At 49.7% G+C, this 14,622-nt stretch overlaps 7 protein-coding genes across 7 annotated transcripts; 3 read left to right on the plus strand and 4 right to left on the minus strand.

Annotated features, from left to right (window-relative positions):
- Positions 1 to 687: 687 nt before the first annotated feature.
- Positions 688 to 2,172, plus strand: CC77DRAFT_121834 (GroES-like protein). Its single transcript, XM_018530148.1, has 2 exons — positions 688 to 1,786; positions 1,840 to 2,172. The coding sequence occupies exons 1-2, from the start codon at positions 913 to 915 to the stop codon at positions 2,019 to 2,021; spliced, it is 1,056 nt and encodes a 351-aa protein (XP_018385790.1). The 5' UTR covers positions 688 to 912; the 3' UTR covers positions 2,022 to 2,172.
- CC77DRAFT_1095227 (hypothetical protein) lies at positions 1,956 to 4,475 on the minus strand. The gene has a single exon (XM_018529784.1). The coding sequence runs from the start codon at positions 4,115 to 4,117 to the stop codon at positions 2,324 to 2,326; it is 1,794 nt and encodes a 597-aa protein (XP_018385791.1). The 5' UTR covers positions 4,118 to 4,475; the 3' UTR covers positions 1,956 to 2,323.
- Positions 4,476 to 4,908: 433 nt separating this feature from the next.
- On the minus strand, positions 4,909 to 6,216 carry CC77DRAFT_1009231 (hypothetical protein; the record flags this gene model as incomplete). Its single annotated transcript, XM_018523582.1, has 2 exons — positions 4,909 to 5,905; positions 5,957 to 6,216. The coding sequence occupies 2 exons, from the start codon at positions 6,214 to 6,216 to the stop codon at positions 4,909 to 4,911; spliced, it is 1,257 nt and encodes a 418-aa protein (XP_018385792.1).
- A 576-nt stretch (positions 6,217 to 6,792) lies between these two features.
- Positions 6,793 to 8,533, minus strand: CC77DRAFT_1020870 (FAD-binding domain-containing protein). Its single transcript, XM_018525151.1, has one exon. The coding sequence runs from the start codon at positions 8,444 to 8,446 to the stop codon at positions 6,953 to 6,955; it is 1,494 nt and encodes a 497-aa protein (XP_018385793.1). The 5' UTR covers positions 8,447 to 8,533; the 3' UTR covers positions 6,793 to 6,952.
- Positions 8,534 to 9,263: 730 nt separating this feature from the next.
- On the plus strand, positions 9,264 to 11,541 carry CC77DRAFT_1061819 (glycoside hydrolase; the record flags this gene model as incomplete). Its single annotated transcript, XM_018528471.1, has 3 exons — positions 9,264 to 9,805; positions 9,870 to 10,881; positions 10,945 to 11,541. The coding sequence occupies 3 exons, from the start codon at positions 9,264 to 9,266 to the stop codon at positions 11,539 to 11,541; spliced, it is 2,151 nt and encodes a 716-aa protein (XP_018385794.1).
- Positions 11,542 to 12,260: 719 nt separating this feature from the next.
- On the minus strand, positions 12,261 to 13,395 carry CC77DRAFT_1061820 (Clavaminate synthase-like protein; the record flags this gene model as incomplete). The annotated part of the gene is made up of 3 exons (XM_018528472.1): positions 12,261 to 12,622; positions 12,677 to 13,292; positions 13,342 to 13,395. The coding sequence occupies 3 exons, from the start codon at positions 13,393 to 13,395 to the stop codon at positions 12,261 to 12,263; spliced, it is 1,032 nt and encodes a 343-aa protein (XP_018385795.1).
- A 54-nt stretch (positions 13,396 to 13,449) lies between these two features.
- Positions 13,450 to 14,263, plus strand: CC77DRAFT_122156 (hypothetical protein). The gene has a single exon (XM_018530152.1). The coding sequence runs from the start codon at positions 13,540 to 13,542 to the stop codon at positions 14,086 to 14,088; it is 549 nt and encodes a 182-aa protein (XP_018385796.1). The 5' UTR covers positions 13,450 to 13,539; the 3' UTR covers positions 14,089 to 14,263.
- The last annotated feature ends 359 nt before the right edge of the window (positions 14,264 to 14,622 follow it).

Raw genomic sequence — 14,622 nt, forward strand, 5'->3', positions numbered from 1 at the left:
AGCCCAGAAAGTGTTCTCCGTAGTATTCTCTTACCACATTTGCGAGTGGAGACAGCAATTCTGATTAGCTGAGATATTCAGTCGACATGAACCCATGGCGATGCGGGAGTACATCAGAGGACACGAGACAACAGAGAAAGATGAAAAAGCTATAAGGGATAACGACAAAGCCAGGTTTGAGTGGAGGTATGATGATATGATATGAACAAGCGGAGGCCAGAGCGTTAGTGAATTGCTAGCTGGAATGAAACTTGAAGACGAAAGCAAAGCAGCACAGTCTGAGAATCAGAAAACATAAGGGATCCGCGCACTCGGCAAATCTCTCGTTGAATGGTTAGGGAAAACATCGCGTCAGAATGAGACAAATGAGAAGAGCATTATGCAATGGAGATAACATTGCCTACCAGCTTCTCAGTGGGATACGAACTTAGCGTTCTTCGGTAGACTTTACGAAGCCCACTCACCCACACGCCCAATCCGAGGTAAAGGCTTATCGTCCAACACAGCCACCTCAATCATTTCCGCCCTTAACTATCTGTCCTCAGGTGAGTCACGATTATAGGGACAGTGGCACAAGTGACGTTAAGAGCCGAAAAGGCAGCCGCGAACGAGATGCGGAGGTTGACGCGCTCCGATTGGCAGCCGGAGAAGGCCGATGGTGGGGCAGTCGCGGGGTATCGTCACCATTTCCACTATGGTTGCAGGCCGTCTCGTTGCATGTCGGCGATTAATTTGCCTGATGTCCTGTTGTTTTCTTGCGTATATCCAATTGCGCGTATCCAAGTCTCCCTCTCGCATTGCCCAGGTGACATAGCCATCCCTTTTGCTCAAGATTACTTTGTCGATCGCCGAAACAGCATCCCACCAAGCCCCACCTTCCCCTGAACGCATCTAGCGGTAATCGTCAAAATCATGGCCGAATCAATTCCCAAGACGCAAACTGCAGGTTGGATCCAAGATCCCGGCCCTGATTGCGTCCTCCAGATCCGAAACGATGTCCAAGTCCAGACCCCTTCCACCGGCGAACTCCTCGTAAAACTCGAATACAGCGGGATATGTCACAGCGACTGCCACAACCTGGTCTCCCCTGGCAAATACACTGAGGTGCCTGGTCATGAAGGCGTCGGCACTGTCGTATCACTTGGCCAGGGTGTATCAGAAGACCTGCTAGGAAAGAGGGTGGGCATAAAGTGGCTTTGGAACGCGTGCAAGGAGTGCAGTAGCTGTAAACAGGGCAAGGAGAACCACTGTGCCAAGCAGAAGAACACTGGACGGAGTGTTTGGGGTACATTGCAGCAGTATGTGGTTGCGGATGCCAAATTCGTGACCAAGATACCAGAGGGAGTCAAGAGCGAGATTGCGGCGCCACTACTCTGTGCAGGCCTGAGTCTTGCGGGCGCCGTGTCCAAACTCACTCCAGAGGTCAACTCAGGCGACTTTGTGGCTATCATCGGTGCTGGGGGTGGTCTTGGACATATCGGTGTGCAGATTGCTACCATCAAGGGATACAAAGTCATCGCGATTGACAGCGGAGCCGAGAAGGAGAAGCTGACCAAGGAAATGGGTGCCGTCGCCTTTGTCGACTACGCCAAGCAGGATGTGTTACAAGCAGTCAGGGACCTCACAAATGGTGAAGGTGCGCATGGCGTCATCTGCGTCGCTGGAAGCGAAAGAGCCTATCAGCAAGCTCCAGCGTTGGCGAGGAATAGTGGCGTCTTCGTTTGTGTTGGACTTCCGCCGGACACGTTCATGTTTCCCATGTCTCCGATTCACATCGCTAACAGAGGTATTTCTTCACATCTTCTCTAAATGCTGGAGACATTTCGCTAACAATACCAGGGTTGGTCATTAGAGGATCGTCAACAGGCAGCGCTAAGCAGATGGACGAGCTTCTACAAATGGCTTTGGAAGGCAAGATCACACCAAAAGTCGAAGTATACGACTTTGCCGACTCTCCAAAGATTTTGCAGGAATTGCAACGTTACGAGGTTACTGGTAGGAAGGTAGTACGGGCACCATAAGAGCGTGACTGGTTCTGCTCAAGCTCAGCAGTTGGGAGCATGCAATAGGGTGATGTTATCATCCATATGCGGTGACGTTGAAGTGATGCATGGAACGGGGTCAAGGATGTGTACGTGGGGACTTGGGTGTACAGTATGTAGAATATCTACGGGATCCAGCGCCATTCCTTGGCAAGAGACATTGACTGCGTGAAACTTCAACGGCGATAACCGTATATTCATGGGTTTGCTTAGATGCTATGTGGGTTCGTCCAGACGTATCCCATTTTCTGCAAGACACTCGATTGATATATTGGACTCAGTTAGTACCAGTCCCCGCTCTCCTCGTTTGCCTTCACGTCCATCGGGTTCATGCTCATGATCCGCTGCCCAGGTATCGTATCCGTGAACGCACTCTCAAACACACCACTAACAGCTCTTCGCCCGATCTCTACGAAACTGTCGTATGTGTCATTTTCACCTGTGATAGCGCTCCATTCAGGATCCGTGGGGCTGCGTGCAGGCCCTAAATCGCTCCAGCGCGTAACGATGAGAGCCTGTTTGAAGCGTTCAGGGCCGTTGCCGCGCACACTCTTATCTTCGACAAGTTTGAGTTCAAATAAGTATTCCGTGGGACATTTTGGGCAGCGACGCATCGGTCGGCATATGGAGCAGAGATGAACCATGCCGACGGCTCTTCTTCCTAAGTTGCGTTCGCGGAACTTGTCGAGAGCCGTTGTTTCGGAGTCGTGGACGTGAGGAATATGCTTCAGTGCACACTTGGGGATCGAAGTTAGTAGTCCATGTTTCCAATGCGCGCATACGCTGAAGTAGGGCGTATAGTCTCCACGGCTAAACAAAAGCATGCGCTTTGCTGCATCTGTCATACCGCCTTCAACATAATGTTGTGATCGAATGCGCATCAACACGTGACCCTTGTCAGTGATGTGATATGTAGAGTCATGGCTCCAGTCTGAGTACCCATCTTTCCAACGGCGGCCCAGCGACTGGTGAGGAATGCCGTATTCTGGACCGTAAGCCCAATGGCGGCGAGCTAATTGAATGAAGGCGAATGGAAGCGTGCGGCCATCGCTTAGACGAATTCGCGGTGGAGGGATGTGGATGTTGGTTCGATTAGGACATTCAAAGAGTGGGTTGAGGACATTCTGAGGTTTCAGTGTCTCTAGGCCAGGCTGGATTCGTAAATGCCACTGCGCGCAGGGAAAACAAAAGAGATGGCGTGGCATCTTTTGGTCCATTGCAAGTAGAAACTCGAGCCGATGCGGCCGGTGGAGCGGGTCTATGAGTAGTTTGTACGGGTGTCTACCTAGTCGAGCATACATGGTCCGGCATGTAGACGATAGGTTGGCAACATCGAGTGGTGACAGAAAATCTGCAACACGGAGCCATACTTCAGGCGATGCACTGCCAATTACTGCCATTCCATCAGGCTTTGTAGGGTCATATAGTAGCGATTGATCATCCCTTTCTTCTTCAATAGTATCCACTCCATCAATGTATGTGAAAGCATGCATCATATCTGTCAGATCCTTCCTTTCTCCGGTATCCTTATCTAGAATATCATCGGCTCTTGTGGACTTCGAAGGCGCTCGATGGGCCTTGCTTAACCTTGAAGGCTGGGGTTTTGATGGCGCGTAAGGTAGAGTTTTTTCGTGTTCCAGTTGCGGTATTGATGCAGATCTCGAGCTATGTGGTTGATATAAAGGTGCAGCATACTGTGGTTGTCCTTCTGAGTTGCGACGGTAATCGGCCGCTTGTTGCCCAGGCTGTAAGTATGCGTTATTTGTGTCCGTAAGAGCGTTAACGGCAGCATATGGGTGATCACGCAACGCATGTGGCGCAAGACCAGTGACATCTTCGTAGGTCGGTAAGCCAAAAGCGTTCTCTGATAAATCGCTTCTTTCATTCGTGAAGCTGCCAGAATCCTGGCGGTTGGTGTTCGCAACGTTCGGGGTTGAGTCAAGCTTTCCGAGTATATCGCTTCGTGATCCTTTCTTGGAAACCTTCTTCCGCGTACCCGGCTCTTTTGGTTGTTTCCCTGATCGCATGCCAAACATGGCACGCAGGCCGCCTTTCTTGGTTTCTCGCTCCGCCATAGTGGAGACACCTGCAGCTAAGCGTGGAGATAATGATTGGGTGTCGTTGGACTCAAGACGGGGATTTGGAGTCTGTGCGACACAAAAGATGACCAGGAGGGTTTACGCAGGCGGTATCAATACAATTCATATGAGAAGTGTGCTTGTCGAAAGATGTTTATCGAAATTGCCGCAGGGTGGATGACGATCGTCATCGCGTGGCGGCTCGTTTCGGCAGGGGATCCGTACTCATCCGCTGCTCAATTAGTCCATTAGTGCGCCCAATCTGTGGGTAAATATGCCGTCATAAGTAACAGTGTGCATGCAATAAGCGGAGATCCAGACCGCTTCCAGGTCGACGTGTTATGGGCTCGCAGTGCGCGATAGTTCGGAGGCACGCGAAAGACGCACGACATGCATTGACCACTTACGTCTGACGTAATCCGCCAGAGGTTCGCCGATCTTTCACACCCTCCCACCAACCTCCTCATTATTTGTCCTGAATTCGGCTAACAGTACAATTTCATCACGGCAAGAGAATGGAGCTACTTTTTGAATTGAAAATGCTGAGACGTGGGCGAAATGTAAAAAAGTTCATCTATACCTAGATGCTTGACGCTTCCCAAATGATTTGTCAAGTGTCTCGATAGACATGAATAGTAACATCACAGGAGGCTCACCCTTGCTCTATGCTCCATTGCTAACCAAGGTAAACACCACGTATCTGTGCCCATCAATCTCTCTTGCCAGTTCTCTATGCACCAGATGGGTCGACCCAGGATAGACGCCACGACGTTTGCATACAAACTGGCCTAATCGATAACAAGCTTGGAGGTAGCCTTTGAGAGCTCTCGATCATCGAAATCGTCACTTGTAGGCTGCATTGCTATATCTTCAAACACTCTTCCCAGATCTCGGCAAAGACCGTTGATAGTATCGCGATTCTGGACAGTTTGCGAGCCGCTGTAGACGCTGAGATCTTTGAGAAGAGTCGTCAATCGCTCTGACTGGCGCGTCTCAGCCATGCCATCAAGCACAGGTGCGACCGATAAGACGAAAGAAATCAGGACCTGCAGGTTCTTGTGTAAGAAGAGATGTTCCGAATGGAGCATGATCTCGATTGTGTTGAGTGTCGCGATCTGTGCGGAGGATGCAGCGTCCATCTTCATAACTTTGGATGTGCTTTTCAGTAAATGGTCGATAGTCGGCCCTTCCCAGTCCAGTGTTGTGGTGAATAGTTCCAGGCTGGTTGCAGCTTTCTGCTCAAGATCTGAAGGCGAGATGAGCCCGACTGGCTCTTGACCGTATGCGCGCTCCTTCACAGTAGACTGTATGGGTTGTCGATACAGGTCGTATCTTCCAAGCACGGTGCACATTTGCTTCAGGTGTGCCTTTTGCTCATCCGTTCTCTCGTAATCTTCCCCCTTCAGGGCCTCAAAGATGCCAGTGACACGACTAGACCTCGTGCCATCGTCCGCGGTATCGAGCAGTGGAACAACCTCGTACGCAAAGATGGAGAATCTGTCATAGTTCTCGCCAAAGAGAAGATAGAGCGACTGCGCCATTCTCTCTAAGAGACTACAGCCTAGGTGTACTGCTATCTTCGATTCGTGTTCTCCCATTGAGCATGCTCTGAGAAGATTAATTGAATATCCCAAAACATTAACAGATTCGGAACCCCAGTCAGCTTTCGTGATGAACTCCCTGGTAGCCTCAAGAATATATTTGGCAGCGATATCGGCACCCATGATACTGTTATCGCCGACGATCTCGAGCTCCAGAGTTTGATCGATGCTGTCGAATAGCGCTCTAAAATTGTCTAGTCAGCCATGCTTGTTTGAGTTATCATCAATGACTTACCTGTAGAACTTAACAGCTGCTGTCCTAGCCCAGCTCCAATGGCTCTCTATCTTGGTGTTGACTACTTTGACAAGAGCATGCAGCTTTACCAAATCTCTACCAACAATCGATAGAAGCAGCTGGACTTGAGTGCGTACAACATCGTTTGGCGACTGGCTTTCGATGGATCCGGTGACATCGAGGACTAGCTCAATAAAGTCAAACTGATCCTGGTACATGTCGGCTGAAAGGTGCACGATCATGTCGGCAGATTCGGTCATGGCTGTAGTCGTCGTGTCGCAGCGATTTTGCGGGTGAGGGGCGCACGACTCAAGACAGTATTAGCGACACGTCGTGGTACTGGGTCGCACCCCGTAGGGCAGGAGCAAACACATGAGTCTTGGCATCTGGCAAAGGGCCGGACGCGCTGGCGGTGAATTTGCGCCTGCAACAAACACTCAGTAGACCAAGATCCTTGGCAACGGTCACTTATGCTCACATGTACGTGTCGCAGCACTCGTAGCACATAGAATGAGTGTGTCAGTCGATCAAGAACATTGTATCAGCAGGTCATATGCGGTATCTTCATAGTACATAACGACATTACTGCCAGCCAATAATGCCTCACACTCCGTATGCTCCTATATTTTGCCTTTCACATTGACCAGTTATCCTGCCTCAAAGCGATCGGTCCTTTCACCTTTAGCTTAGAGACGAGGTCTTCGTCCGCCTTCTCCGTCCACTGGGATGTTGTGCATCAAATGGATGATTGCCATACGAAACATATCAAAAACACAGTCGACGGTGTAATAGCCATGTCACCCATAAAGGTCATAGTGTTATCGGTGATCTGGACTTCTGAGTGTAGAGAGTATGGTTTATGGAAGCTGTAGGTAGGCAGAAGGTTTTGTACGCACGACTTTTGCCGGTTGCGCAAGCCGCTTCATCACCGTTGTATCAGATCATATAGCTATGCTTTCCTCTAGACCTTTGTTTCTCCTCAAGAAGAGCACACTTCTAGCTTCTCGACCTCCACGTCGAGTTTCTCGCAATCATGTAGTCTTTACTTTGGATGGCCTTCCAGATACCCCAAAATCCGCCCAATGGCCAGATGCTCCTTAGTTTTAATCCTAGATCCTTATTCGCCATGTTCGTATACTTTTCGATATCGACATGCACTTTGTCATACACTTCTGGCAGCATCTCTGCGTTGTATTTCTTCCTCAATCCCTGATGCCATTTGCGGTCGAACTGTGCCCAGAATTCATCTTTGCTATAATAGGTTTGCGCATATAGCCACTTCATACCACCCATCTCGCCAAGCGTCTTCTCTAGCGCGCGGTTCTTGTGAAGGTAAGTGGTTGGGTCTTTGGGACCAAAACCCCAGAGGCCAATGTTAAGCATCTGGTCTGACTTTAGGTTGCCTTTGGTATGGGGATGCATTGTTGGTTGTGGGCTTTGCTTCAAAGGACAGAGCCATAGAGGCCAGATATTGAACGTCTTATCGGTGTAGTCGATGAACTTTTCGGCATTCGGATAGGGCAAGGCCATATCCTGAACGATGTAGCGTGTTGCAATGCCCGATGCATGGAGAGCTCGGTAGAGCATGCGTGTATGAAGGAAGTCGTCGAGGAACCATCGAGTATACTTATTGAAGGGAAAGCGCATATAACTGAAAGCGGATCGACCAACCCAAAAGCCCCCACGGTCGTAGCGGAACATGTACTCGGCCAACGGTATGTACTCTATGACTGGCTTGGTAGAATCTCGTGTTGCGTTTTCGACATGCAGGTAGAACCATGGGTCCCAGGGGTTACTGAAAGTTTGTGGTTTGGTATTTGGTGGAAGCTCATCCGTCATCTCACCTGTAACGATAGCACCATGCTCTTTGTTGAATAAAATTCCATCGACGTAGTCGTTCTTCTCCCCCCTGTCGCCTCGGGTATGATCTTCGACTTCTTTGACAGCTTGAGCAACGCTACGTGTAGGATAGTATGTTGTCTTGACGTATTTCTTAGCCTCAATGAGCTTCAAGTCGACCAGCGTAGTAACGCCTAAGGTACCGACGGCACCAGCAGCTCCTCTGAAGAGGTCTTCATTTTTCTTTTCGCTAGCCTTGGTCACCTCACCATCAGCCATGACCATCTCCACCTCATTGATGGTACGATCGAAGAAGCCGAACTTGAAACTGCTACTCTCGCCTGCCGTTCCCGCATAACCTCCACCAACAGTGATACCAGGAAACTCCATCACGACGGGTGGCACAAGACCATGCGGTAGCGTAGCTTCTACGAGGCGATCCATAGGCACATTTGGCTCAACAAGCGCCGTCTTGCTTTGCGTGTCAACACTGATGACATTTCGTAGAGCGCTGATGTCTACGACATGCTTCTTAAGATTTGGACGCGTGCTGTTGGTCGAGCCGTGAGATATCCGGAAAGGCTCTTTGCGCGTGAAGTAGTCTTTGACTTTTGACGCGACTTGCGCGACAACGCGCTGATGACGATCCATCCTGAAATGAAAACGTGAAAAGTTGAGAACGCCGGTAAATGCCAATGCTATCGATACATGACGTGTTTTCTGAATCTATGGTCGAAGCTGCGCGATTGACGATCAGATCGGTAAAGACGCAGATTTTCTCCGATGCGCTAAACTTCACTGGACTAGATCTTGGCTGTCTTCTTTCTGGCTTCGCTCTCCATCTGCAAACATCATGTCTGGGAACAACATGTTCCTAACAATCACTTGTTATCTCCAGTGCTTGAAAGCCTAGCATACACAGCACATCGCATCGAGTCGACTGTACTCACTGGTATATCGTCTCTCAAGAATACCCCGATTATTCCTTGGTAGTATACAAGGGCAGTGCTCAACTCGGGGTCAAACAGTACATCAGAAAGTAGGCGGTATGAGCGTACCTAAGATCCCGCTTGACCTTGCGGCAATGTGGTTTAGTTTGTTGCAGCTGTACGGTCGAGTCTTTGTAACCCGAAGCGTCCCATCTGAAATAGGTTAGACTGTTTCCGGTCGAGCTTCACAAACTGGAGCTTGCCCTAAGCTGACAGCATATCTCTTGCGACGAAATGTCCTTCCAAATCCATTAACTTTGTTGCATTTATCTTTCTAGGCGACTTCCGTATTCATCGTCTATGTCTTATCGCATGTCTCTATTATTGCTCCCTGTAAAGGTTACATCGGCCTTGCAGAAGCGGGCCGAGGACGCTTGACGGCAGCCAAGACACAGCTACCTAGATATCTTAATACGACAACAGGACCCAAGGTGCTTAAACGACTTGACTGCCTTTCCCATCGTATCATACAGAGTATAATGTTCTTCGCGTTATCGCATTTCGTCGGTCTCGTAACCGCGCTGCATTCTCTCCCGCCTGTCTTACCGAGCTACAGCGATACGAGTGACCCCGGCTTCTCAATCAGCACGGGCGCAAGGAAGATATACATCGACAAACAATTTGCTGGTACAAGAGACTCTGAAGGTCTAACTCTCATACCGCCATCTGCTCATGAGTTCGCGGACACACTTCGCGCCGACCTTTCGTCGCTCTTCGGTGATTCTTGGACTTTGGAGCAAGTAGACGACTTTCCTCTCACTGGTATTCATCTCGGCCCAATCCGCGATAGCAATACTCCATTGACATACGAGAATGGTCAATCTACAGAAGAGGGATATGAACTTGATGTTACTAATGGTAGTGTGTACATAGGCGGGACTGGTGCGAGGGGCATGTTTTGGGGAACGCGCACTCTTTTACAAGAGCTGCTGATTGGAAACGGATCACTCGTGACGGGCCACACAGTTGATGCGCCCGCGTATAGCACACGGGGATTCATGCTCGATGCGGGTCGCAAATGGTAAGTCATCTCCATGTACGAACTGCATATGAGAGATTCACTGACTTCGCACCCCTATATTTAGGTACGATAAACACTTTCTCAAAGAGCTTTGCACATATGCCTCGTTCTTCAAGATTTCGGAATTCCATTACCACTCCAGCGACAACTATCCCTTGAATCGTGGCCGCAATGAGACCTGGCAGAATGTCTTTTCGCATTTCTCCCTGTTTCCAGAACAAAATCCCGAGCTACAGGGTATCATCCAGCGCCCGAACGAGACACTGTCGCGAGCCGACTTTGAAGATTTTCAAGAACACTGCGCACAACGTGGCGTCACTTTCATCCCCGAAATCGAAGCTCCAGGTCACGCACTAGCAATTACGAAATGGAAGCCTGAGTTGGCACTCGCAAAGAAGGACCTGCTGAACTTGAGCCATCCAGATGCTATCCCCACAGTCAAAGCGATTTGGTCTGAGTTCCTGCCATGGTTTCAAACGAAGGAAGTTCACATTGGCGCTGACGAATACGATCCTGACCTAGCGGATGACTATATCAACTTTGTCAATGAGATGTCCGACTTCGTCAACAGTACTTCCGGTAAGCGCATACGTATATGGGGTACTTATGAGCCATCCGAGAATCTCACCATCTCGAAGGATGTCATCATACAACACTGGCAGTACGGTCAATCAGATCCTCTTGAGCTTCAGGGTGGCGGATATAACATCATCAACTCCGAGGACTGGTGGGCATACATGAGTCTCAAGAATGATCATATGCCTATCCTGCCCGCGCCCTACCCACAGTTTTACAACGTCACGCGCACGATGAACTTCGCCAACATTCCCGGCTGGCAGTGGGAGCCGTCTCTTTACAATCCAGTCAATACTACAGAACAGCTACAACCCAGTGCTAGCGGTAACAAGGGTGCTATCCTTGCGGCCTGGAACGATAATGGCGCGGATGCGACTACCCAGCTTGAAGCCTACTACGCGATGCGCGAGGGTATACCCGTCATGGCAGCGCGTGCTTGGGCTGGCACGCGGGGTGCAAAGATTGCCTCGGACGATTTATCAGACAGCGTTGCGTTCCTGGTATGTACAGCGGAGAGTGAAAGCGATGCACTTTGACCTTATGGCTAACTCATGACTGATCAGGCAGCCAAAGCTCCAGGACAAAATTTGGATCGACGTTTCCACAGCGCGCAAGTGGACATGAAAAGCCCAAAGCTGCTATCATGGAAGACTTCTTTAAACAACAGCACTGCGCCGCTAGACTTCGGATCGTATGGTCCACCATACACGCTTACCCTGGAGATATCCTCGCCATTCACCCTCTCTGGGCCCGATACTTCGCTGTCTCTAAGCAAATCTTCCAACGAATCTAGTGGCAGCATCGAAACAATTACGTTCACCACTGCGGATGGCTTCGAATATCCTCTACGCTCCGTGTCTCCTAGCGATGGCTTCGATCTTGGCCATCCAGGTCGCATATGGACGAACCAGTCGTCATCTTCCCACGAGCCAGTACCTATCACACTTCCAACTACATTGCGTATAGAAACGGACGTGGTTAATGGTAGTCGCGTATGGGCTAATGATACATTCGTGGGACGTTTCGAAGTGTTCGTGTTTGGGGGACGCAACACGCTGTTTAGCTGGAGTCAAATGGCTCTTGTTGCGCCGCTAGACTCGATAGATGGTGGTGTTACAAGCTTGCTACTACAGGCTGGGACTCGACTTGGTGCTTTGTAGTAGAGTAGTGGCAGCTATATATGGCTACTAGCGAGTCTTGTTCAACACGTGTGTTCGTCTTCTTCCTCAATCCTCGGCGCTAAGTCAAAGTATCAATGGAAATGTAAATCAAAGATCATAAGAAAAAACGGGTAGTGAACAGATAGGAGAGCTGGCTCACAGCATCAGCTCCTTTCGCAAGCAATCACCTGCGGACGCTGTAGGGGCCTGTACTTCCTTCTTCACAGCGCAGCTTGGTGACTACACGTGGAAGATTCTACCGAATCGATTGCTAGGATCGATCTTTGCAAAGTCAAGCCTATATTCAAAACAGCCATGTGTTCGACGGACCGAGAGTCCTGCCTGTTCAACAACCCATCGAGCGTCAATTGTTGGAAGACCCATCAAGACAAGATATCAACGCGCTCATGCCGTAGATGTGTCTGGGCAAGGAGGCAGAGACCCTTGCATATATTGCAGCTGTCAGAGTATCTCACGAATAAACACGCCAACATTTTTCTAGTGACAATGTGGTTCGTGACATACTGTAAATTTTCATGCTGCATAAGGAGTGAGAAGATTTGTCTGGTGGGTATTTGATGCTCGAGTTGGAATGAAGTGTTAGGATATACCTGAATTCATCTTTAAGTTGATGCAAGGTTTACAATCACTACTGTAGTAGTCAAGCCGACCAGTACACTTACCAGCATATGCAAAGATTTTAATATCGCATCTTTTCCTCAGTATGTCGCCGTTAACCGCTGGATCAAATAGTCTCCACTCATGACGTCCCCGTACTTCCTTCCTTCCTTCTCGTGTGTTCCTGGGATAGCTTCGATCTTGCGCTCGTAGTTCGGGTTGCAAAAGTAGGCTATTGAGTATCTGGGCGGGTATTCATCCTTGTCTGCATCTTCTGGTTTTGGGGGTGGCTCCACGACACGGTGCAACGTCGACTTGATAGTATCATTTGACCAGCGTGCTAACAGGTCGCCAGCGTTGATTACTATGGTACCTTCAATAGGGGTGGCATTGACGAATGTGCCTTTTGGTGAGCGGACTTGGAGGCCACCGCGTGCGTCCTGGAAGAGGAGGGTTACAGAACCTGTTATTATGTCAGTCGCTCCCTTCATCTAGTATCTCAAGTCGGTCGCCATACCGTAGTCGCTATGCTCTCCTGCGCGGACTTGCAGTTGCCCATCGTTCCTCTTGAAGATGCTCTTAGATACACCAGGGTAGTGCAACAAGCGCAATGTGTTGTCGCCCGCATCTGTGAAGCCATCAAACCAAGTCTCCTCAATGCCCATGCCCATTGCAATAGCGCGCATGACTTGCATGTGGAGGCTTTTGCATGTCTCAAAGAAGCCCATCATCTGATCCTTAAACTCCTTCGCCTCGTCGTCTCCGCTTGGCCACATGTTGGGTGTTTCGGGCTGGTCATCGCGTCCAATTTCCATGCTCTCCTTCAGGTCTGGCACCAAAGCGCGCATCTCCGCCTCTGTACCAGTCTCTTCCAGCACCACCAGCTTCTCCCGCCCTTGTGTTACGTAGCCGCGGTTGGCGGCGGCGGAGTACCATGCCAACTTGTCTTTCTGCTCTTTCGGCCGTGCGAAGAATTTGGCCGAGTGGGAGAATACGGTGGATACGGTCGAAGGAGATATGCCGTGGTTCTTTAGGTAGACAAAGCCCGCGTTTTGGAAGCCTTTGAGGACGGCGTCGGCAGTTTGCTTCTTCGCGTTGGCATCACCAGAGAGAAAGGCAGAGAAGTCGATGAGCTGCGCGTTGTTAGATGCTAACCAAGATCTACGGTTTGACATTGAATACCGGAATCTCCAGGTCATCCTGGGAGACAGCCGAGTCTACTTTGATATTGGCCATGGCGTTACTCGTCAACGCGTTGCTTAGGGTTGAACCTGTGTGATGCAGGGGAACGGCTACTAAAGAGACAGACGCGTGCTAGAAAAGAAGGCACCAAGATCAGGCGATAGGTGCGGTGCCAGCGGCCATCTCCGTAGCTCAGCCATGATGGATGGCTGGGTGTTGTTGGCGGGGTTGTTGCCGAAGACAGAAGGTGTACACGAGCGCGATAAGGCTAATGGTGGGGTCGTTCGGCTGGAATCTCAACACCAGACTGACATCGTGACATTTTTCTCCGCCTATCGTACAAGCATCTTGGATCTTTCGAACGAAAGCCTACACATTAAAAACGTGCAACAATCGAAGCGGAGAGCAGAACGAACCGAGATAAGCTCCTCAGCATCTTCTTCTATAGAGATGGCTTTACAGCGATGGCTAAATGGGTTGCTTTATTGCGCGTTGCTCCAGCTTAGAAGACTTTTGTTGCGGTCGACAAGGTTGGATGTCCGTATATTCTCGCATGGTGTAGCATGTCTCGAGAATGCTTTCATGAAACTTGATATGGGTAATCTGTCTCGCTCACATCGTATCCTCAAGAATGCTCTGGAGAGATGTTGGAAGCACAATAATATATTGGGTAATCGTTACCCCTGTAATCACATCCAGAATGCACCGGACCTCTTGACACAAGTCGAGCTCGTTCATCAATGTTGAGATAGGGAATGAAGAAGGAAAGAAGTGGATTGCCTCCTACTTTGTTGTTAGTTGCATTGGATACCTAGGCAGGTACATCCAGCAGTACCTAGTTAGTACAAGGCAACGGAGTGAACACACATGTTTCAGTGAGAGCGAACGCTTCCGGTCATACTATGTGGATCCGAGAACGTTGTGTTCGTTACTCTTTCACTTTACATTTCACCAATCACAACATGCAACTTCTCTCCTCAAGCTCAGCCACGGAAACCAATTGAAACACCTCAGCAACCTCGATTGCGCTTTTCCTTCTTCAGAGTATTGCTTCAGATCTCCAAGCTAATCTTCCTCTTCAACAGCAACTACCATCATGTCCAACCTCCAATACAGCATGTCAGCACTCCATCCAACCGCGGGGCCTATATCCTCTCCATCTCCATCAATCAAGATCTCACCTACCTCGACACCCGGAGCCAAGTTCACGACCGACGTCCTCACTACCCTTCGCGCCCACCAGATCATGCTCACAAACCTCTACGTCGCCCAAAACAACGC

Source organism: Alternaria alternata, assembly GCF_001642055.1.
Source record: "Alternaria alternata strain SRC1lrK2f unplaced genomic scaffold CC77scaffold_11, whole genome shotgun sequence".
NCBI classification, from domain to species: domain Eukaryota; kingdom Fungi; phylum Ascomycota; class Dothideomycetes; order Pleosporales; family Pleosporaceae; genus Alternaria; species Alternaria alternata.

Excerpts from the sequence above, each read along its gene's own strand:
- CC77DRAFT_122156 (XM_018530152.1), top strand. The coding sequence starts at position 13,540 with ATGATGGATGGCTGGGTGTTGTTGGCGGGGTTGTTGCCGAAGACAGAA.
- CC77DRAFT_121834 (XM_018530148.1), top strand. The coding sequence starts at position 913 with ATGGCCGAATCAATTCCCAAGACGCAAACTGCAGGTTGGATCCAAGAT. Across the intron at positions 1,787-1,839 it reads GATTCACATCGCTAACAGAG|GGTTGGTCATTAGAGGATCG; the intron begins GTATTTCTTCAC and ends TAACAATACCAG.
- CC77DRAFT_1020870 (XM_018525151.1), bottom strand. The coding sequence starts at position 8,446 with ATGGATCGTCATCAGCGCGTTGTCGCGCAAGTCGCGTCAAAAGTCAAA.
- CC77DRAFT_1095227 (XM_018529784.1), bottom strand. The coding sequence starts at position 4,117 with ATGGCGGAGCGAGAAACCAAGAAAGGCGGCCTGCGTGCCATGTTTGGC.